The sequence below is a fragment of the Xenopus tropicalis genome, chromosome 4 (assembly GCF_000004195.4).
Source record: "Xenopus tropicalis strain Nigerian chromosome 4, UCB_Xtro_10.0, whole genome shotgun sequence".
Lineage (NCBI taxonomy): Eukaryota > Metazoa > Chordata > Amphibia > Anura > Pipidae > Xenopus > Xenopus tropicalis.
Genome location: NC_030680.2, coordinates 99,769,144 through 99,792,026, shown reverse-complemented (window position 1 = coordinate 99,792,026; position 22,883 = coordinate 99,769,144). Strand labels below are relative to the sequence as shown.

The 22,883-nt window shown below is 38.7% G+C and overlaps 1 protein-coding gene across 6 annotated transcripts in view; it reads right to left on the bottom strand.

Annotated features, from left to right (window-relative positions):
• Positions 1 to 22,883, bottom strand: part of ralgps2 (Ral GEF with PH domain and SH3 binding motif 2) — a 126,384-nt gene that overhangs the window by 13,727 nt on the left and 89,774 nt on the right. For 3 of the 6 annotated variants that reach the window (XM_031900975.1, XM_031900977.1, XM_031900976.1), the window contains exons 9-18: positions 19,882 to 20,019; positions 19,658 to 19,748; positions 15,271 to 15,338; positions 14,730 to 14,865; positions 13,400 to 13,551; positions 11,254 to 11,308; positions 6,419 to 6,496; positions 1,635 to 1,715; positions 679 to 784; positions 206 to 298 (exon numbers count right to left, since the gene is read on the bottom strand). In XM_031900975.1, coding sequence (XP_031756835.1) covers positions 206 to 298; positions 679 to 784; positions 1,635 to 1,715; positions 6,419 to 6,496; positions 11,254 to 11,308; positions 13,400 to 13,551; positions 14,730 to 14,865; positions 15,271 to 15,338; positions 19,658 to 19,748; positions 19,882 to 20,019 — 998 coding nt within the window. The remainder of the gene's footprint in view (positions 1 to 205; positions 299 to 678; positions 785 to 1,634; positions 1,716 to 6,418; positions 6,497 to 11,253; positions 11,309 to 13,399; positions 13,552 to 14,729; positions 14,866 to 15,270; positions 15,339 to 19,657; positions 19,749 to 19,881; positions 20,020 to 22,883) is intronic. The other 3 variants (XM_031900978.1, XM_004914033.4, XM_004914036.4) reach the window with 3 other exon arrangements.

Genomic DNA, 22,883 nt, shown 5'->3' with positions numbered 1-22,883 from the left:
TTGTAATAAACATTGTAATTAGCATTGTTTGCTTTTATTTTCCTCCACATTGCACCTACTTTTCAGTGATCTGAGGAGGGTAGTAAAAATGTTTTGGATACCTTAGCAGTCACATTTACACATTGACTGACGGGTGGCTAATGGAAATGTTCTTGAAATGCCAGTTACTGAGCCAGTGTGGATAAACTTACACTGGGATACTTACATGTTTTCTTTCTGTGGCTTTCAGGGATTTTGCGGCATAGTAAATCAGCTGTGTACCACAGAGAACTGCCCAGTATTTTGTCCAGGATGCAACCTACAAAGTAGCCAACACAAAGAAAATGCAAATTAACACGTGAAAAAGGTATTACTCTAGAGTTCCATTAAGCTAGAAAAGCAAAGGCAAAAGGAGGCTTGAGATGGAACATTTTAGAATAATTTCAGAATGCCTAACACTTTGGAATGAGTAGATAAATTGGTATAGTTGCATAATAGCTATAACCAGTTTTTCTGTCCAGGAAATAACAGACAGACAATCTATTGCCTTGACCTAAATAGTGCCATACATAGAGCAACATACTATAAAATATTTAATTAATTCATTTTAAATTCATTTTGGTGGTAATGTTGCTTTAAAAATAACATGGTGATAAGTTTTGTAAAGAGGAATTTGGATGAAGGAAGCAGAAATCTTACTGTTGGCTTTTTTCCTTCTTTTAGTACAGTTTTCCGTCGCAGAACCCCCTGTATAGCCACCTCTTCAGGACACAAATGAACAGCTAGATCTGTTGTCTCCGCGGAACTAGAATAAAACAATACACCTGATCACATCTGAACCACCATCTGAGACTATTTGTTGGCAATGGAATTACTCTCAGCTTGACAAGTAATTTAGAACATAAGCAGGGAGTTCCATGAGTTAATAAGTAAGGAAAAAAGCCTGCCTGGGACAGAAACAGAGATGGGCCTCTAAAGCTTCTGTCATAGGCAGCTCCTCAGCACAGGCAAATGATTAGACCTCTGACAATACAGCCATCCTTTTCAAGGCAACACACAAAACCACACAGGATTACAATGAGATCAGCAGCGGCACCAAAGGGTCACATGGCATCATCAAAGTGACATTTTAACCTGTCAGTAGATTACATTCTTCCAGTAATTAATATCAACTGTGCTCACTATTTCGCCATCTAACCATACATATATTTAAAGGTCCAATAATGGAGGCTTTTTATTTAGAACTTGGCTATGGAAACTAATGTAGCTCTGATAGATAGAAGTGGGAACTGCTCTATTCTCTATAACCTGAGACAGCACATGTATAGAGGCTGCTGTAGTCGGTTGTAGAATGTCACTTTCAATTTGAAATGCAAGATTTTTCAATGGACACTAAAACAGCGTTAAGAGAATTTACAACTGCATATAACTGGATACATTCTACTTTATGACTGACAAGTGACCCGGAACTGAAACTGCTCTCCAACAGAGAAAATGTGAGAAGGCCAAACACATTTAATAACGTTTAAACCACATTACCAGTTAAATAGTATTTAGTCTGTGCTGTTAGAATTAAAATAAATAAAACAAATGTGTTGCAAGTCATGGGGTAGTTACAAGGGTTTTTGGCCTGGAGCTGAATGGTGTAAACTTGCCTGGAGCTCTGCAGCAAAACGCAACTGAGACTGAAAGATGGCATCTTAAGCCTGCCCATAGAAAGTTGGGCACGTGGAGTCCTACAAAGGAAGGGAGCATTAACAGCTTAACAAGCTCCCTCAATCTTTCTATTCCAGGTGCTGCAGAACAGGAGAAAAGGCACGACTGAAGATGCAATGTGCTCTATTCCTGAGGAAACGGGTTTATACTGTCCATTAGGTTGCTACTATTTACCACTACAGTAGCAATGTTTTCCCAAACATAAGCCATGAATTCCTATCACTTATTCCAAACATCTGTCCATGTTGTTAACAAATGATTACACAAACATCAAGTTTTGCACAATATAATCAAATTAGTGGTGGTGAAATACCAAGGTATGAGGATGCTCTCATTAAACACCTTATTTGAGCACTGGAGAATGATGGGTCATGTGGTTGGCATTGATTGTTGTCTGCCTTGTGCATATGTGTTTAGGCCTGGGCTGGTAATCTGTGGAGTCTGGCAAATGCCAGAGGGGCTGCTGTAAGATGCCATAGACAGTCACTATTTAGTGGGTCTGTGGGGTCTGTCTCTGTACTGGAAATGCCAGGGCCTATTTTGAATCCCAGTTCAAGCCTCTATGCATCCCTGATATTTCTCTAGATATACAGAAATATAGCAATGCCAGCACCTTATTTAACTGTAATACATAAGTCTTAGCACTGATTATATCTGTTTTTTGCATCTAGCAATGGCTTGCCTTAAAGGAGAAGGAAAGGCTAATAAATCTCAAGCTTCCGGCATACCTTCAGCTGTCTCAATAGTGCCCTTAAGTCTCCCCAAATTTCTTCCGTTCAGATGATCAGAAGCCAAACAGGAAGAAAAAATGCTGAGCTGTGTAAAGAAAGTTCCCATAATGCATCGCTCCCGCACCAAGAGCAAGACCCGTGTACATGCTCAGTTAGTAACACTATGAGGAAGCTTCCTGCTGATTGGCTCAGATCCACATTCCTAAGGGGGGGAGTGAGTTCTTAGCATTCTTGAGGGAGGGGGGAGAAGGAGAGAGCTGCATGTCTCTGGCACAGGAAAACACAAATCTTTTGACAGAGAAGTCAGTGCAGCGTTTCTGTGAGTGCCTATGGCTGTATTTACATAGACCTTTCTGATAAAGCTTACTTAGTTTTTACCTTTCCTTCTCCTTTAAGGTGTGCCCTTGCCCTAACAGGGAAATCTTGTGAAAATTCAATAAAAGCTTTATCTTATGGACAAAACTTTCTTAATGTAATCATTTTGTGAATCAAGTTTGTGTTCCAAATCCCCTCTAAGCAAAACACCAAATACTTTATGCCAAAATAGCCTGACTTGTGCCAAGTCTATGCTGTACTTTGCATGTGTTTAAAATAAACATTACCTTTCTGTTTACTATGCCCAGGGCATGTGATCTGTGAGTACTTTTCAGTATGAATTACCTCTTCAAGCCGTAGGTCTGGGGGTGTGTGCACCCAGACCCCATGTTGATACCGGTATGCCTTTCATTGTGGATTTATCCCTATTGTATGATTTTGTTTATTCTGAAGGACAGTCAGCTCTAATACACTGCCTACTAGGCAGGGGGCGCTCACACCATGTGTTTGGCCTGTCAGTCAAAATCTCACTCCTGCAAATTGGGAGACAGATTGCTGTGGATACTGAAGACAAACGATGATTTCAGAAAAGGTACAGAATTTTTAAATGATTATATTTAGAAGGATTCTAGTTTCCATGACAAAAAGCTTATATTATATTTTTACAATGGTTCCCCTTTAACTGCAGTGGCTTGTAGGATGCTGAAATAGGAGCGATACCCACGAGGGTTATGAAGCAATATGAAGTAATATGCCACATTATAGTGCTCTAAATAATCTAGTTAAAATGAAAAATGTAAGAACCGGCAGAATAGTAGGGCCACACAGAAAATACTGGCTAGACTCACAGGCTAGTCTGCATACTGTACACACGTTCCAAGTATATTGGTGAAAAATAAGAGTGCTATTTCCCACAGCTGCACTTCCCATGTGGCACATGTTCCAGCAGTGCATGAGATGCTGTAATGGAAAACACTCTTCTGCACGTCAGGCCTGAAAGTATGTTTCCTCTGCCCAAGAACAGAAGCATAAACTATAACTTTAGGGGAGGAAATGTTTTTGTAAGAGTTAGGAGAGGGGTATATTCAGGATGTAAAATCATATAGCTGATGGCTATTAACCCCTTTAGGTGCTTTTATTGTGTTTTCACTGGATATTGTAATGCTTTAAGCAAGAAAAAATGTGTTCTTTTTCTCTCTCCAGACGAGTTTGTTTAAAACATTAGTAATTAAAGAGTCCATAGAGCCCTAAGGCATCCCTCACAGTGAGGAAGCAGCTTCAACAATTCACAAAAAGTTCCATAAAAATAATGTCACTCGTGCACAGTCCTACACATACATGCTCTCTCTGTAAAGCACTGTGGAAAATGCCAGCAGTGTATGAATAAAGAGTAATAACTATTACAGTTGGGTCTGTTGAAAGACATATTTTACAGGAAAAGGTACTACATACATGAGGAGGTTGGATACTAGAAGACAGTGGCATAAGTAAAAGCTACTTTAGCCCCACCCACTTTGGGAATAGGATTTTAAAAAAATCAAATATAATGAACCTGCATAGCAGTGCACTGGGCCCCCTATACCTCCTGCCCCCCCACCCCATCACCAACAGTCACTGGGTCTTCTTCCTCTATAATTGCACCCTGGACAGACACAGACAATTCTAAAGCTACAGAACTAGATGTAAGGGGGTAGAAATATGACAGACAAACCTAAGGCTACCCCGGTTATAAAGGAAAACAAGGGAATCGACTCAGATGTGTGCATAACCAATATAACCGGCAGAAGAGGTAGACAATAGCCACTGACCCACATCAATGCCAATTTCATGCTTCAAAGCTTCCTGTGCGTCTTAGAGTAAACCCTTTGAAATACGTCATAACATGAATGACAATAACAGCCAAAGCAAGTATTTTACAGAAATCTTTTTCTTATTGTTTTTTGCAGAGAATTAGTTTCCCACTCCTGGTTACTTAATCAAAGGAACGCCATAGTATGAACTGTACTTTTTCAGTCAGAGTGGGTTCACATAGTAGACAGAAAGCAGTCAGCATAACCCACTGGAAATCTTCACAGCAGTGCACGTTCCCCACTGGTCACTTGCCACTGGAACTCAATAGGGAGTCAATTTTAAACAGCACCGCACTTCTTATATATTTAGAGTGCCTACATTGTAGATTTTAGGGCATTACACCTGTAATCTGCAATAAAGGCATTTTAAATATATAAGAAGTGCGGTGCTGTTCAAAACTGACTTCCCAGAGTGGGTTCACATAGCCCACAACACTTCTTATAGTTTATTCCCAGGAATAATGGGATTACACAAAACTTCTAAGAGAGGACGGTTAAGCTGTAATGGACAAATTCCTTTTTAACTATATAAAAATAGTCACAAACCTTTCGTATTAAGGTGATACTATCACCCCAAAACTTCTTTTTCTGAAAAATGCCTGTTAGCATATATTTAAAAACAGAGGTGGTGGAGATTCATTGTCCTTTGCGAAGATTTATTATTGGCTGGTCGGACATCTAATCCTATTAAAGGCTCAAGTCCTGCAATAATGTTAATACTGAGTTTCAGACAGCATCTTGGAACTTTGTGGTCGAAGTGTTCTAAGGCTGATGGTGCACAGAACACACACACCTTGCTTAATACCCCATGCCACTTTCCATTTACTTTAATGGGAAATGCCTAAATGCAAAAGTACTTTCATGTTTCATCTCAAAGACACTTAATGGAAAACTACAACCTTAGCCATGATGGACTCTGGCGAAAACTGTAGCGCTCCCAGTAACAACCTCAGCAGTAAAAGCATTTCCCCATCCCAGCTGCTGCCCATATAATAAATAAATAAAATAAAGGGAAATACTTTGCCTATAACACACCAGTGCCGTCTTGTTGGGAACCAGCTAATTTATTTGCCACGAAAAAAACAAAACATACCAGCAAGATGTATAGGTAACAGAATTATAAAGGTATATATGCATTAGGTATATTTTTGCCTGGACGTCTGGACATTTAGTTTGCCTAGTCTTTTGGTTAGAACATAGTAAGTAGCTAGACATAGGAATGGTATGCACATGTGATGCCAAATAAGCACCAAAATCACAACCGTAATATTGGAAAATGTGTGTGCCTTGGCTATAATGTGCTGAAGTGACATTTAATGAGGTTATATAAAATCAAGGCAATAATTCCAGCCGTAGCTCCCAGAATTCCTCCACTACTCCTACATGGTGCTGCCAGGATGGGTACTTTTACAAATGCTACCTGAGAATGCATGTGTGTTTAACGTGGATTTGACTGTAATTAATTAGTAAGTAATACCTTAATAAATGTTAACATAGGTATAGTTTCATATCTTTTTGCTCCTGGCATGTGATATAATATTAAGCACAGACTAACAGCAAGTCTTTGAATCTACATTTCACTATAACAAAAAACATTAAGCCTCTTATTTTATACTGAATACAGAAAGTTGTGTCTTCAAAACTATATTGAAATTGCAGATTCAAAGATACAGATAGGAAAATCACCAGCCATAAAAAGTGTCACTAATGCAGAAATAGTGCTCAGAATAATTCCCCCAACAACTGAAAAGGATAAATGATTAAAGTTTTTGTCACACCCCATCACCAAGAAAGAACCAGAGGAGTAGAAAGCAGCATATTTTATACCTGCTGGCCTTCACCGGGCCTCGATATCCATTCCATGACCCTCTTGTCATCGGACCCAGAGAATGGTACAACCTGTTCCTGTTGGATTCCATTATAGATCGAAGGTGTTACAAACACACACTACTCGTCACACATAAGCAGTTAGAATTGTAATAGCTCACTCCTACACTCTGAAGACATATGCAGAGTAATTTTATATAATTATTTAATACCAGAATAACAAAGTAATATGTATCTTATTAAATATATTTAGTATCCCTTAAATGGGCACTAAAAGTAGATGGCATAGCTTATTTTGTTTAAAGAATATTAATTCTTATATTTGTTAGTCCAAATATTACCTGCCATGACAGCCACAAACACAAAGCAAATACACACCTGCACAAAAATAACTCTTGTACAAATGACTGCCATCGCTATAAACATGGCAGTTTCTATTCATAAATATAAAAGTATACCTGTAGAGAATAAGGGTCAGTTTCATGAGTAATCAAATTGGGGAGTCAAGAGGGATTCTAAGCAGTTTGATCCAAAATCATATTTAGCGCAAAGTGTTAAAGGAACAGTAAAACCAAAAAATGAAAGTATATTAAAGTGTATTAAACTCTCCCCAAAATGACTTAGCGGCAATAATTTTAATCGCCGGAGGGACAGCATACGCGTTGCTTCAGTTTTCCGAAGCTGCCTCACAAGGAAACTACGGGCTACTTGAGAAAACCAAAGCGTTGCGAATGCCATCCCATCGCAGATTCGCATTCTTGCCAGAGGGAAGGTATTCCCAGGAGATTGGTTGCCCGCAGTAGCGAAGATTTATCGCGGTGACAAATCTTCCTTTGTGCCACCAACCCAAAGGAGAAAAGGCACAGGCACACAGCAGATAACAGATAAAACAATATCTATATAGAACACTGTATTCTACAGAAGTTATCTGCTGTGTAACCTGTGCCTTTTCTCCTTTTTTCCAGCTTGTGTGGCTGCCTCCATGGCTACACAACAGCTTATTTATTTAACTATAGAGTCCTTTTGAGCCGCATGCCTAGGTACCCCTTGTAAAAAGATACCAATTTTTTTTTTACTGTGCATGTTCTTCAACGATTCTATGACCTAATTTATATTCAGCCAAATTTTTCACAAAGGATTCAGCCGAATCCGAAAAAAGTGGCTTTGGTGCATCCCTAATACATATTATCTTTGATTCTATTAGAATGATCAGTTTTAAACATATTTTCTAATTGATGTTTTTCGAGGCTATGAACATTTATATACTACTAAAAATGTATTTGTTTCCCCAGACTGAAAAGAGAGGAAAGGTACTGTATAGTATTATATAGGAAACAATGCTAACCTATTGTGTAATAGCCATAGTCATATGACAAAGTAACAGAAAATATTTCTCAGTAGTTTAACAGGAGTGCAGGTTCTTTATACATGTGTATGTGTGTTTGTGTACGTAATCAATCATGCAAACACAATGATACATGCAGACACAATCATGCATAACTGTTTCAATGTGACCCATTACTTCTGCTGTTCAGTCTTAAAGGGACTGAGACATCAGAATAATAAATACACAATACACCAAACACACCAACAGCACTGGCAAGCAAGGATTAAACCTCAACAAAGATTAACCTTTAATGTTTGCTGTGCTTAAATGGGCAGTATATCCCCTTGTTCAGCACATATTCAAAGAACTGTGATGAAGATACGAGTCAATAGATATGGTTTTTGTAATATCTTGCACTAATAGGGTCAAAGACTGAACTTGAAAGAAGTTTAACTTTTCAGCTTTTGATTCTTCTGAGCAACTGTGGGAGGAAAACACCACTGACACTGAGAATGGAGCAGTTTGTTTAACAGAGCTCATTATCTTTATACTGTGATTACAGTATAAGAAAGGGGAGGTAGTAAAGGCAAAATGAAAACAACTTTGCATTATTTCTTTCTAAGAAGAAAATAATGTAACTTAAAGAGTTAAATGAATAGAACTGACAGAATACACAAGTCCTATTTTTGTGTGCTAGTGTTGAACAAAGGAGTGTTGCAGCAAAGGAGCAGTATACTGTCAAGAAACCCTGTCCCAACACAATTTTGGCAGTAAGACAGGGCTGACAGTTAACTCTTCCAAGTGTCCATTCCCAAAAAACACTTTACAAGCAAATCATTTTGAATGTTGACAAACTAAATATAAAGGCAGACATGACACACGATAAAGGATTTCTTAGAGGAAATTCATTACATGCACCTTGATAAACATTTGAACGAAGTATCAATTAGCTAGCTAACTTACAAGAAGAAAAGATTACATTTTTTGTGCATTTGACTAGAGGATGAAACAGCAGCCTAGAGCCAACAGAGGATGATCTAGGCAGTACATGTTCCCCTTCTATTTTTGTACACATTTTGTTACATACGTTTGTTATACCAACATTTTCTTCAGCAGTTCCATGGATGTTTTGGAGGACATATTGTACAGTATATTACCATCCTAAACAAGCAAATAAGCTGTCCCCTTTACAACACACAATAGGCCTAAGGAAAGCAGCACCACTGGTTGTTCCCCTTGTATATATGTATATACACCAGTGTATTAAATCCAATCCACTGTCTTTCGCAACCTGAATGTGCTGACAGGCACCGGATCAGCCTGTGAGAGCACACACACAGAATTTTAATGCATACTTTAGCATTGCCATACCAAAATCTGCCCTGTGTATGTGCACTGCCAGGCTGATCCTGTGCCTGTCAGCACACAAACATTCAGTTAACAAAAGGCAGCAGAGCGGCTTTTCACCAAAGGAAAAATCCAACTGTGTGCTTTTAGCCCAAAGCAGGTTGCATAAATACAGGTATAGGACCCATTATCCAGAAAGCTCGGGACCAAGGGTATTCCGGATAAGGGGTCTTTCCGTAATTTGGATCTCAATACCTTAAGTCTATCAAAAAATCAATAAAACATTAATTAAACCCAATAGGATTGTTTTGCATCCAATAAGGATTATTTATATCTTAGTTGGAATCAATTACAAGGTACTGTTTTATTATTACAGAGAAAAAGGAAATCAGTTTTAAAATTCTGAATTATTTGATAAAAATGGAGTCTATGGGAGACGGGCATTCCGTAATTCGGAGCTTTCTGGATAACGGGTTTCCGGATAAGGGGTCCGATACCTGTACAGAGATGTGAAAAAGTATTTGACCTCTTCCTGATTTCCCCTATTATTGTATATGTCACTTAAATGACTTCTAATCTTTAAACAAAACACACTATTTGCAATGTCTTTGCCATGTATTCTACCAGGGCTGTGGAGTTGGAGTCGGAGTCAAGGAGTCAGAGGCAATTTTGGGTACCTGGAGTCAGAGTCGGCAAAAAATGAACCGACTCCGACTCCTACTAAATTTAAATGGGAATAAAATAAAAAAATAATAAAGCAAGTTTAAATGTCCCAATTCACAAACAGTCATAATTAATTACTTCTCTGCTATAAGAATAAGGCCCAATGCACGCAGTGCATAAACGAACACGTTGAGTGACCATGAAGCATGCTTTTCTTTGACTGTATGAATGTATAAAATACATTAGCATATTAAAAACAGAGGAGTCGGAGTCGTGGAGTTGGAGTCGGAAGTATCAGAAACTGAGGAGTCGGAGAATTTATCTACCGACTCCACAGCCCGGTATTCTACATTTAGAGATATTAGATTTGATTTACAAGGGCCATTTAAATCCAGCAAAAGGCGAAGGCACAGCAATGGCAGGTGCAAGGCAGCCCAGTTTTTACCATCTGCCATAGGTTCTTGCCTGCACCCCCCAACAAATCTTTAGTCTTTGTGCTGAGACAATATACAAATGGCAGATCTCCAAGCCTTACAAGTTTTATGTTTCTCAAAACACAGCCTATGATTAAATGTTGAGAAAATGAAATGCGTAAGGCTGTCTCTGCTGTTCGTACCAATAAATCTATTTTGATTTTACCTTCTGCCTTGATGGACTGCTCACTGAGTGCTTGCCTATCTGCATGCAGTATCTTTATGCAAAGACCTTTGCTAGAGGAGGAAAGTGCAGGGCAGGATGCAAAATGTGTAAAAACATGGGGGTTTGCACACTGCACTTTGCAAATGACCCCTAACGGGTATTGACTGAATTCCAGATGCCTTAAGAATGGCTTTTTTACCAATCCAGTTTTTTTCTTATGTATTCTGGTACTTTCTTTTTTTTCTTGGCATAGCATTATTACTACTCTCATGGTAAGGCTCAATATATATTAAGGTTAGATTTAGAAGGGCTTTATTCCACCTTGTATCTCAACCCCTTCTGCTTATATATAGTAAGGTCTTTTGGGCAGGGCCCTCTTGTATCGGTTATTGGTTGTTTTGTATGTAATATTGTATATTCAATGTATAAACCCAATAATTGTACAGCACTGCAGAATATGTTGGCACTTTATAAATACATGTTAATACTAATCATAATAATAATCAATACTCGCGCCTAGCTGTGTACAATTAGCTGAACTTAATTATCATTTAAATTTGGTCCATTGGTTGAATGAGTAATACTGAGGCAGTTGCTTTTTTGCATGACTGATATCGGTGCAATATAGCTTTATTCCTTAAATAAGTGTAAATCTTATTTAAAAACCGCGTTATGTGCTTACTCAGGTTCCTTTGTCCAATATTACATAAACCATTTATTGCAACAAATATGGAATAGGGGAAATCAAGAAGTCATTAAAATACTACTAAAAATGGGGTATAGTCTAAAACTTTCAAAGATTGTCCAGCTTTAAACACAAATACAAAACTTTGCCAAATGTTAAGTAAGCAGCACATACCTTTCAAAAGCTGGCCACGGCATATCCTCACTAAGTTCAGACCCATCACTGCTTCCTAAAAAACAAAACTGTTTTTTAAATACAGTCTCTTATTATTGCATTTGGTTAATGTAAATAAAAATTGAACTGAAAACTATTATTTACATGGTGGTGGTGGTCGCAAGCAATTGCTGCTACAATGATCTTAGGTTCAGATAGGCTGGATCTAAACTGAGGGCTTCACAAATGGTTGCTGTTTGGCAGTACACTTATGCTGGTAGGAAGGCATTTGTTGTGTTGAACTTCACTGGCAATAGTTAAAAATGAATTTAGGACCAATGACGCATTCACTTGTTCCCATCAAAGTCCAACATCTTGATGGTGATTACAGTGCACAGATTTGAAAACTTGTTCAGACTAGTGATGTTAGGTATACACTCTGTTTCCTCCGTGTCATAGAACACTTTCATACTTTATCAATCACAGGTATAGGATCATCCACTATCTGGAACCCGTTTTCCAGAAAGCTCTTAATAACAGGAAGGCCACCTCCATAGACACCATTTTTAATGAAATAATTAACATTTTCAAAAATGATTTCCTCTTTTTCTGTAAAACAGTACCTTGTACTAGATTCGACTAAGGTATAATCCTTATTGAAGGCAATAAAATCCTATTTGGTTTATGTAATATTTAAATGATTTTTTAGAAGACAAAGTATGGTGATCCAAATTATGAGGACCCCTTATCTGGAAAACCAAAGGTTCTGGAGCATTCTGGATAACAGGTCCCACACCTGTACTTGCATGATATTTAGGGGCTATGACAGACAAAAAGGATCACTATTCACAACTATTTTTACTGGAAGGCTGTCTGGCCAATGGATAGTGCTTCGCCAGCAACAATTTCTCTACTTGACCAACAGCTGTGCAGCCATGTCAACAGCTATGGTCAGAATTCCAATAGTTAAATTTGGAGGTGCTCTGAATCTATACAGTGGAGACCACAGCAAAATCTTTTGTCACAGTTTTCCAAATACATAATTTTTGGGTAGTACGTTGACCTTTACCAGTATCATCAGTTCAGTTTTCCAGTGTTTGCTACTGAACAAGACACAGAAATGATCACTATATACTAATATGTATTTCAAACAAAGCAGTGCAGATAGTCACACAATGTTTAACACTGTTTTACTCTAACAGTCAATGAGTAGAAGGACCGTGGGGAAGTTAGTAGTAATGCCTTTGGGGAATTATCTATATGGTCAACATGCCACTATAATTAAACAAGCACATTGTGCACATCATCAATCTGTATTATTATTACCATTTATTTATAAAGCGCCAACATATTCCGCAGCGCTGAACAATAAGTGGGTTTCATACACTGGACATACTGAGTAACATATAAAGCAACCAATAACCGATACAAAAGGTGAAGAGGTAGTGGTAAAGGTGGCATACACGCCACAATGACAATCTTTCCCATGACCATTGGTCGTAGGAAAGATTTTTCGGCCACTCTACTAAAATTAAGAGCTGAATTGTCAGATATGCAGGTAAAAACAAAGGAATTCTTTACCCTAAAGCTGGCCATACACGCACCGATAATATGGTACGAAACGGTGCGTGTATGGCAAGTCGGTGAGTCGACCGGTATCGCAGGAGGCTGCTGATATTGGTCGACTCGCCAGGTCAGAAAATTTTGATTGGGCGCCATAGAAGGCGCCTGAGCAAAATCTGCCGTCAGGGCTGAATCGGCAGAAGGAGGTAGAAATCCTATTGTTTCTACCTCCTTATCTGCTGTTTCAGCCCTGACGGTGTGTGGCGGATCTGACGATGTTTCGTGCGACCACATCGCCACCTTTACCCTTACCTTATCTAACAATTCAGCACTGACAAGATGTTCAGGCACCTTCAAAGGTGCCCAATCAAAAATTTTAGTCCTGCGTGATTAACAAGATAACCAATATCAATATTTTTACAGATATTGATCACCTCCTCTCCGACCATACACAACAATTCAGCTTTCCAAAGTAGCCAAAGTTTCCTCGCAGGAAACATTAGGTAACTTTGCTCTGTGAATATTTCCCCACCTGTAATCTCATTAAATGTGAAATCTTTTACCTATGCTTAAGTCAATTACTTCCTTAGCTCCAGATACTTACCTATTGATATCCCACTTGAAAGCGTAGAGCTTTCAGCTTGCCCTCTTGATGGTGTGTGGGGTTCCATTACACTGTCATCTAGAAGGTGACGTGGTCCGGCATTAGGGAAGGTTGCACTTTTAAATTCAGCTGAATTCATTTTATGTATGAAGCTAAAAGTAATAGAAATAGAATTTAGCTTTTTAAACATCACTTTAGCACACTTATGGAACATATTTTTAAATTAGCCATAATAAAGCTCAGATGAGGGTATTTATTCTATTTAAGGACAGCTGGTGGGTAATCATATACTTTTTTGAACTGATCAATCTAGAAAAATAGATGTTTACACAATAATACAGACAAATTGTTAATGGACTAATACAACCATAGAGTAAAATATAGGAACTTAGGCCTTTGTGAACAACTTCAGATATCCAATAAAGCCTTTGCCATAGTGTGCATTATATCATACTATATATCATACAATGTTACCTGCCATCAGGCAGCTAGTTACTTCTTGGTAGCTATCTGGACTAAAATTCCAACCAATTAAATACTGAGAGATTTGGCCTGCACTCAGTAGCACTTTTCTGTGCATTTGTTCAGTTAATGCATTAGTGAAAACTATAATTCTACATATTACAGTGAATTGTAGTATACTATAATAGTATACTTTGCACTAGTGAATATAGTAAAATTCCTATTAAAAAGCTTTTTTTGCCTTCCAAAAATATCACCTCTAAGCAAGTTTTAACCATGCACTAAAACCAATTTAAATTCACAATATAACTGTGTTATAAGAAATATAGCACTGAGATTTTGTATGTTTATGTGACACCTATTGACGACTTTCATTACTATTTGGCTTATAGTGAGCATAGCTGGTTGCCAGATCATTACATTACAAGATGGCCTTTTCATTCAGCCGCAAACCTCAAACTACAGAAACAAGTGTTTGTGATATAGGGATACCGATATATCTGGATTTGGTCAGATCCATATGGATTTAAAGAAATGGTCAACTGAAGGTAACATTCGGGGGGAGGGGAAGTTGTGATGCAATTTTTGGCGGATTTTGCTCAAATCTGAAAATGCATATTTCATTTTGGATCTGCTTCAGGCCAACTTTTTGTGGAAGATTTTGTGTTCAGCTAAGCTACTGCTGCTCAGCATTGCTTTCACTTAGAACTTTGGGATGAACAGTGTAATTCTTGTGATGCAGTTTAATGTAATTTTAAACAAGGGTTTATTATCAAGTTGCCTTTAATGCAAGCATATAGGAAAACTTACTGTAATAAAAAATGTGGGAATATGTAAAAGAAATATGGAATACGGATTTTGCACTGACTTGTATCCCAAACTGTGACACTTGCGGTGCCCATGTGGGATAAGGTTTCGTGGAGAGGGAGGTGTGGGTGGTAGCAATACTCCTTCCACTGGAATGCTTTTCCGTGAGCTTGTTGGCGAAGCCCCAACTTCTGGACCTAGGATGCAAAGTAAAATGCTTTATGGACAGCAACAAAAACATACCAAGAGGCAATGAATTTTATAATTTACGGCTTTAAAAAATTGTCGAGAAACAAGATACATTCTTGAAAGACTATGGTTGTGCCCAAAACATGATGCAACATGGGAAAAAATACATAAAATTAGTAGTAGATTCTTTTCTCAATTCCTTTCCAATGAAAGCATCCTACAATTAGTTGAGGCAGCAGCCTGGGTCTAAAGGAATTTACTTAAATTTTAAGACCACTAAAATTATTTTACCACTATTTACTCTTCTCCTGGTCCTGATAATATTTAGTAACAACGATGCATTGTAACATTAAAAACATACCCATTAGATAATATAGCACACAGGAAGAATGCTTATCTATTTCTAAGCTTACCGACTAAGTCTTCTTTTGAAGCTGCTGTACGAGGTGTGCTGGTCCCAGGTTCAATTTTTAATGAAAGCCTGCACAGTAAATAGAATTTTTAAAAATCAAAGACAATAGCACATCCTTAAAATGATAATGTCCCTCAATTTCTATAATCATCTGATAATTACATTTCTCTCCCATCTCTAAAGACCACAGAAATCCTGTGTAAACAAATGTGACTGCACTGACTTGATCTTCACAATAAGGGCTCTGGCACACGGGGAGATTAGTTGCCCGCGACAAATCTCCCTGTTCTCCCCGAACAATGTAAGTCGCCGGTGGGATGGCACAGGCTACGCAGGCAATTTCGGCAAAACGCGAAGTTGCCTCACGAGGCATTTTCGGCGATTTGCCGAAATCGTGCCACCGTGTGTGCCATCCCACCGGCGACTTACATTTTCGCCGGTGGCAGGGCCGGGCCAAGGTATTTTGGCACCCTAGGCAAAGGCTTCAATCAGCGCCCCCCCCCCCCCCAGTCAGAGCATAGTCACATGTTTTACCCCACGCGATGCCCGGTCAGACAGAACTAATAAATGCTGCTATCATCAAGCCACATAAAATTATCCCCCTCTATTGCGCCCATGTACCAATGCCAGCAGCCATCCTATTGCCCCCCATCTGTACCTGTGCCAGCAGCAGCCAATCCCTTATATTGCCCCCCCATCTGTACTGTACCTGAAGCAACCAATCACTTATATTGACCAATATGTCCCCAACCTGCACATAAAAATATCATATTCTGCCCTGAAACCTAGAGGCGGGTTGGAGTGGGCTGCGGGCGGTTTATTAAAGGCCAAGGCTGCCAAGCAAACTAGTTTTAAAAATAAATAAAACTCCCCCTTAAAGTGCACCCCTTAGTGATTGCGCCCTAGGCAGGCGCCTACCCTGCCTACCCCTAGTTCCGGCCCTGGCCGGTGGGATGGCAATTCGGGGAGATTAGTCGCCCGCGAACAGGGAGATTTGTCGCGGGTGACTAATCTCCCCGTGTGCCAGAGCCCTTAATGACAAGAGGCAGATAAGAATCATAAAAGGAAATTTAATTAGTCTGGCACGATCTGTTCTGCATAAAACCATCCTGGAATAAACTCATAGTACTGTGATGTGCAATGTATTTAAGTACCCTATCACTTATTACCCCTTCCAAAAGCTTTCCTACCACTGATATCAGACTAACCGGCCTATAGTTTTCAGGCTGAGAATAGGATCCCTTTTTGAATAACAGAACCACATTTGCAATTTGCCAGTCTCCCTTCACCATGCCAGACCTCAATGACACCTGAAAATTAAGTAAAGAGGTTTGGCAATCACAGAGCTAGGTTTGTTTAGTACCCTGGGCTGAATACCATCCGGTCCCGAATGTTTACATGTTCAAGTCTCTCATGAGTGACCCATAATCAGTAGTTACAGTACTAAAATTGGGTCTATAAAAAAGGAAGCCTTCAAAAGGACCTCTCCCCTCTGTGATAATAAGGGTCCCACCTCTTCTTACCTCTTTTAAAAAAAAATTCCATTTACTCTTTGCTGCAATACCCTTTTCCATTTCTATTTTAGCTTGTCTGATGAGTGTAATTTGCCCACCCATGCCAGTGACAAAAATGCTCTAATATCCAGCCATATCCTGGCCATTCAAGTTGATATTAATTTAACATAATCCAACCCAAAAACATTCAATATAATGTATATTGCATCCACTATGGGGGGGGGAAAGTTGATCAGGGCAAACTTATCAAAATGTGAAATTGGAGCTCACCAACCACAGAAAATTTCACCAATTTTTTTTTTCATCCCTACGGGATTTTAGAAGCATATTTATCAAAGGGTGAAAGTTAAAGTTCACTATTTTGATAAATACATTCTAAAAATCCCATAGGTGAATTTTTCTGTAGTGAACTCTAATCTCACATTTTGGTAAACCTCCCCCTTGGGCATAGCATGCACTTATTGTTTTTTTATGTCACTAACTTAAGATGAGGTGTGTTGGCAAACTGCGATGCCGTCCAGAAATATTTGCTGTAGTGGAATGATTTGCTGTTGCTGACAAAGATCTAACTCATATTTATAGCTATTTGCAAATAAACATTCTTTGTGTTGTTAGAACATGAGCAAGAGCGAGTAAGTGCATAACTTATAAAGAAAAAAGCTCATAAAAAGGTGCATTTAAGAACACAGAAGGCTACAGAGGGAATCTTTTGTCAGGTCAGTTAGTCTGGGGTGTCTGGCACCACCGCAAACACAGAAAGTTAGTTCCTTTGGAAAGTAACTTTAAAGCAAATTTTTATCATACCATTCTCTCTGAAGAGGTTTGTATCATGAATACTAAGAAACTCGAGAACAAAAGCAAAATACAAACAAAACATCTCTGTGGCCTTCTTTATATGTCTTTTATGAAAACTTTACTTTAATAATCTTGTATCTGTGTTTAAAAGCATAACAGTCTTTTGATAAAAAAAAAAAAATACACAAAATAATACAATCACTGCAGACTTAATGCAGGAATTGTGTTCAGCTATAACAACCACACCTGTCTGTGTTTGCCTGACTGGGTGCATCGACCCTTCTGATTAAGCTTGGATACAGTTTTATGTTTTATTCACATTTATTTTGTTTGTTTACATTTGGCTTTATGGTGTCTCTCAAAAATGATGTAATAATGATGTTGGTCTCCTTTTCAACCTATGAGTATTTTTTGGCATTGTATGTGCTTGGATTTCACATTGACAATGGCTAGGGACCCAGCCAAAACAATAGTCTCCCAATAGTGCAGATCATTTTTCTCAACGTTGGAATTTATATACTTATGGACTGCACCCCAGCATTGTTTGTTCTTCTACACGAGTGCTTGCTTTCAGTGATATCACTAAAATATAATTTCATAAAAAGGTCAACTTTAAATGAGTAACTGCCATACAAAATCAGTGCAATAACCTACAGGTGCAAAATTTGGGGTTGAGGCAATTATTGCACTAAAAGACCCATGATTTTTTTTTTTAATAAACAGAATAAAATGACAGAGGAAAAACAACAATGATGGAATGGCTGGAGAAAGCACACAATGCTACTGTCATCTGGAACTAATACAGTTCTGGCTGCTAGTCCTGGCTAAAATCACTGGTCAAGATTTAAAGGAGAAATTATTGATTCGTTTTTTTTTCTGAAAACTAGACAATTTTTTTTAATAATACGTTCGACTACTTCATAAAATTGGGCTAATTGTAGTTTGACTTTAGGTCACATATGAACATTATGTTCATATGTGATGCACGGTTCATCAAAAAGACAGCCAGTACTCCTCTTTCTCCCAATGCAACCCAGCGCACTGTCATTACTCATACTGGCTGGAAGGCAGAACACTAAACAGTATGGCTTAAAATAGTAGTTGTATGGGGTAACAGAACAAAAGTCAGAAGTTTCAAGTATGTCTAGTAACCCATAGCAACCAGTCAGCAGGTAGTCTTTAAATGTCTGAAAGCAAACATCTGATGAGCATAGATGATGAGCACAAAGTCAGGCTTTATGTCTCTATTTCCCCTAGCAAAACACAACCTATAATGAAGCTGTGAATACACGGTATATTCCTCCACTGTGAAAATCCAGCCATGTCAACAAATCTCCACAGATTAAGAGATTCAACTGCTAAGCCATAAGAAAACTAACATTTCTGTCACACAGTTTATCTTTAACAAAACTGGTGCTCATAGGGGAGGGGGTGATTCTCAGCATATTGCACAAGTATCAGAAATGGTAAACTTCTCTGCTACAGCAGCTAGATTGTAAATCCCCCTTATGTTAATTGCACCCTGGTGAATATTGAATACAGAAAGGATCATAGCTGGATAGGAGAGTCCTACAAGACTAAATTAGAATCTTACATCAAGCTTCACTATCAATGGTAAATGTCTCAGACAAATACAGTAAGGTCCATTGACCACAGAGGTTGGCTGGATGAAAAACCTGTTTGGGAAAAAGACAGGAAGCCAGAGTACGGTCTTCAATGAGCTGGCCAAAACAGTCATGGGAAGAGAAACACTTTAGCCAGAGAAAAATGTCCTACAAAGCCAGTAGAACCTCTGGGAAGGGATGGGACCTTAAAAATCAGACAGCAAGAATGCCAAGGGTCTGCAAAGCTATAAATGAAGGATTCTTCCATGTAAACTTGGAGAAACAGAAGAGTTCTATGAGAAAAAAATGTTATGACATTGTATTGACTATAATTTCAGATCAGTTTAATTTACCTTGAATAAGTATCTATCAAAGACAAACATTTCTGGGTGATACCAAGCATACCAAGCATTTGAACATTAGTGTATATGCAAGTGTGCAGTAAAATGGATACAGAAACTAGATCTCTACTTACTTGTAATTGTCATCCTCAACAAATTTCTGAAGCTCCTCAATGTACCGCACCGAGTTCAGATATTTTTGGACATGAGACAGGAGAGGGATGTCTAACAAACAGAAAAGAAACTCAGTCATATTGAGTTAATTGCATAGCCACCCCACAGGAAGTTCTCTTTAGTTAGCCTTCACATACACCCACCCATCAATGTTATACCACATACACTTTCACTGTATACCCACCATATTCACAGGATTGTTGGAGGTCAGAGATTATCCGAAGAATGTTGTTCATCAGGTTTGATCTCTGCTCATTTTCTAGGATGCTGCCAGTAGATGGGTATGCAGAATCTATGTATGTGAGATCTGAAAGGTAGATGCCTGGAAAAAGAGAAGCTTGGATTTGTGGAAGTATTTTTGCAGGCATATTTTAGAGTATCAATTAATGACGAGCAGATGAGAGAAGCCATTCTTACAGAAAGAAAAACTGAATGTGTGTTTTGCCATATTGAAAAGAAACAAACCAAATAACTGACATGCCAAAGACAATCTTCACCCTCCCATTGAGATAGTGAAAATAAAAAACAACCAAATGCCTGCTCTCATGGAACAGGATGTATAATATATATGTATAATTTTTACAAAAATAAAGTTATGTAATTTTGAGCACCACCTGTCAATGCTATACAAATGGTTGGGATTCTCATTTTCTCCTCCATGCACATAGAAATTGTAGGCCAGTACTAGCTGAAGAGTACAGAGGATGAAGTTCCATGTTAAAACTGAATATAGTAACATAGTAAGTTAGGTTGAAAAAAGATGTACGTCCATCACGTTCAACCATAATGCCTATATATAACCTGCCTAACTTCTAGTTGATCCACAGGAAGGCAAAAAAACCCCATCTGAAGCCTCTCTAATATGCTGCAGAGGGGAAAAAATTCCTTCCTGACTCCAAGATGGCAATCGGACCAGTCCCTGGATCAACTTGTACTAAAAGCTATATCCCATAACCCTGTATTCCCTCACTTGTACTGAGAGCTATCTCCCATAACCCTGTATTCCCTCACTTGTACTGAGAGCTATCCCCCCTACCCCTGTATTCCCTCACTTGTACTAAGAGCTATCTCCCATACCCCTGTATTCCCTCACTTGTACTGAGAGCTATCTCCCATACCCCTGTATTCCCTCACTTGTACTGAGAGCTATCCCCTATAACCCTGTATTCCCTCACTTGTACTGAGAGCTATCTCCCATACCCCTGTATTCCCTCACTTGTACTGAGAGCTATCTCCCATACCCCTGTATTCCCTCACTTGTACTGAGAGCTATCTCCCATAACCCTGTATTCCCTCACTTGTACTGAGAGCTATCTCCCATAACCCTGTATTCCCTCACTTGTATTGAGAGCCATCTCCCATAACCCTGTATTCCCTCACTTGTACTGAGAGCTATCTCCCATAACCCTGTATTCCCTCACTTGCTAAGAATCCATCCAGCCCCTTCTTAAAGCTATATAATGTATCAGCCAGCACGACTTGGGGTGATTCGGGGAGGGAATTCAACAACTTCACAGCTCTCACAGTAAAAAATCCTTTCCGAATATTTCAACGGAACCTCCCTTCTTCTAAACGGAGTGGGAGACCAAAACTGAACAGCATATTCTAGATGGGGCCTTACCAGCACTCTGTAAAAGGGAAGAATAACACCCTCCTCCCGTGAATATAAAAAGCACTGTCATATACCCACACAGTTAATGTGCATTACTTCTCAAGTTCTTTGCCTCAAGTTCTCACTTCCTGCTTCATATCTATATGGGGAAGGTATTATATCTTAGTTTTTCTCATTCTACAATTATATGTTCTAGATGTATAGACATGGAGATCAAATCACTGCAGGATGAAAAGGAAATATCAAAAAAGTTGCCTTGACAAACATTCTCTTTTAACTAATGGAACCTCCCTTCCTCCTCTAGGCCCCTTACCCATAGTATTTTTTTCTTGCGTTTGAAATGCATTTGAGGTTTCATGGCACCAAAGCACACAAGCTAATTGATTCCATATTATTCAGACTGGTTGTGCCCATGATCATCCAGATCAGCAGTTCAGCACATCTGCGTTTCATTGCATGTTTCTAAACACAACTGGTTGCATTTTAACGTGTTTGACGCACATTCAAAATACATTACAGCAAAAAACATACAAGCTCAACTCACAAAACGCACTTTTGCTTAAATGTGTTTTAATACACATTTCAAGAGATGCACATTCATATGTCAGTTGCACATGCATGTTGCCCATATATTGCTTGATAAAAGCTGCCAACTTAGCCATGTTATAACAACCAGATTATTGGACTGACAGACCAATATCCGGACAAAAATATGAACCAATATCTAGTTCAGTCTTGTTTGACCAAATCAGCGCATTGATGTGGATTTACACCTAGGCCAGTCATCGCATCAGACTGATATGGAAACTAACATGGGTGGTTAAATTGGAACAATATACAACTGTTCGGTGGCCTTGCCAAACAAGTGTTAAAGGAGAACAAAGGTAAAGACTGGTCAGAAAGGTCTATGTAAATACAGTCATAAGAAACGCTGCACTGAGTCCTCTTTCAAAAGAAACACAGGATTTATTTTCTTCTTTTGTGTATACATGTTCTTCTGTGTCAGACTACCTGCTCTCAGAAAAATCCTTCAGGGGATGGCAAGTCTGCTCTGTTTTCTCCTCTCTCACCCTCCCTTATCCTCCAACCCCTCCAATTTTTCCTTCCAGCTGTGGTGTAATCTGAGCTACCAGCTAAAATGGCAGCTGCTATCTTAAACAAACAGAGGGGGTTTCTAGGGCTATTTACACAGCCATGGTAAAGCTTTTTGAAGAATAAATACAGCGTTCTTAATGACTAATCTACTGGCAATACAACTGCATAATGTCTTTTCTTCTACTTTAAAGGGGACGTGTCATCCAGGCATTAAAAGCTTTGTAATAAAAGTCCTTTTCAAATTAAACAATTGAAATTGAATTAGGAATTACTAAGATGTCAATGTACAAGTGGTAGGTAGTCTTGGCAGTCAAGTGCTAGCAAGCGCCTGAACCTTCGTCCAGACTTTTTATTTCAACCTCCTATAATTCTTCTTAATAAGTATGAAGTATGAAGAAAGCTTACTTATTAGTGATTACAGATTTCATCAGGGCAAAAATTTACACACATTTATCATCTGTCTGGACCATTCAATAAAA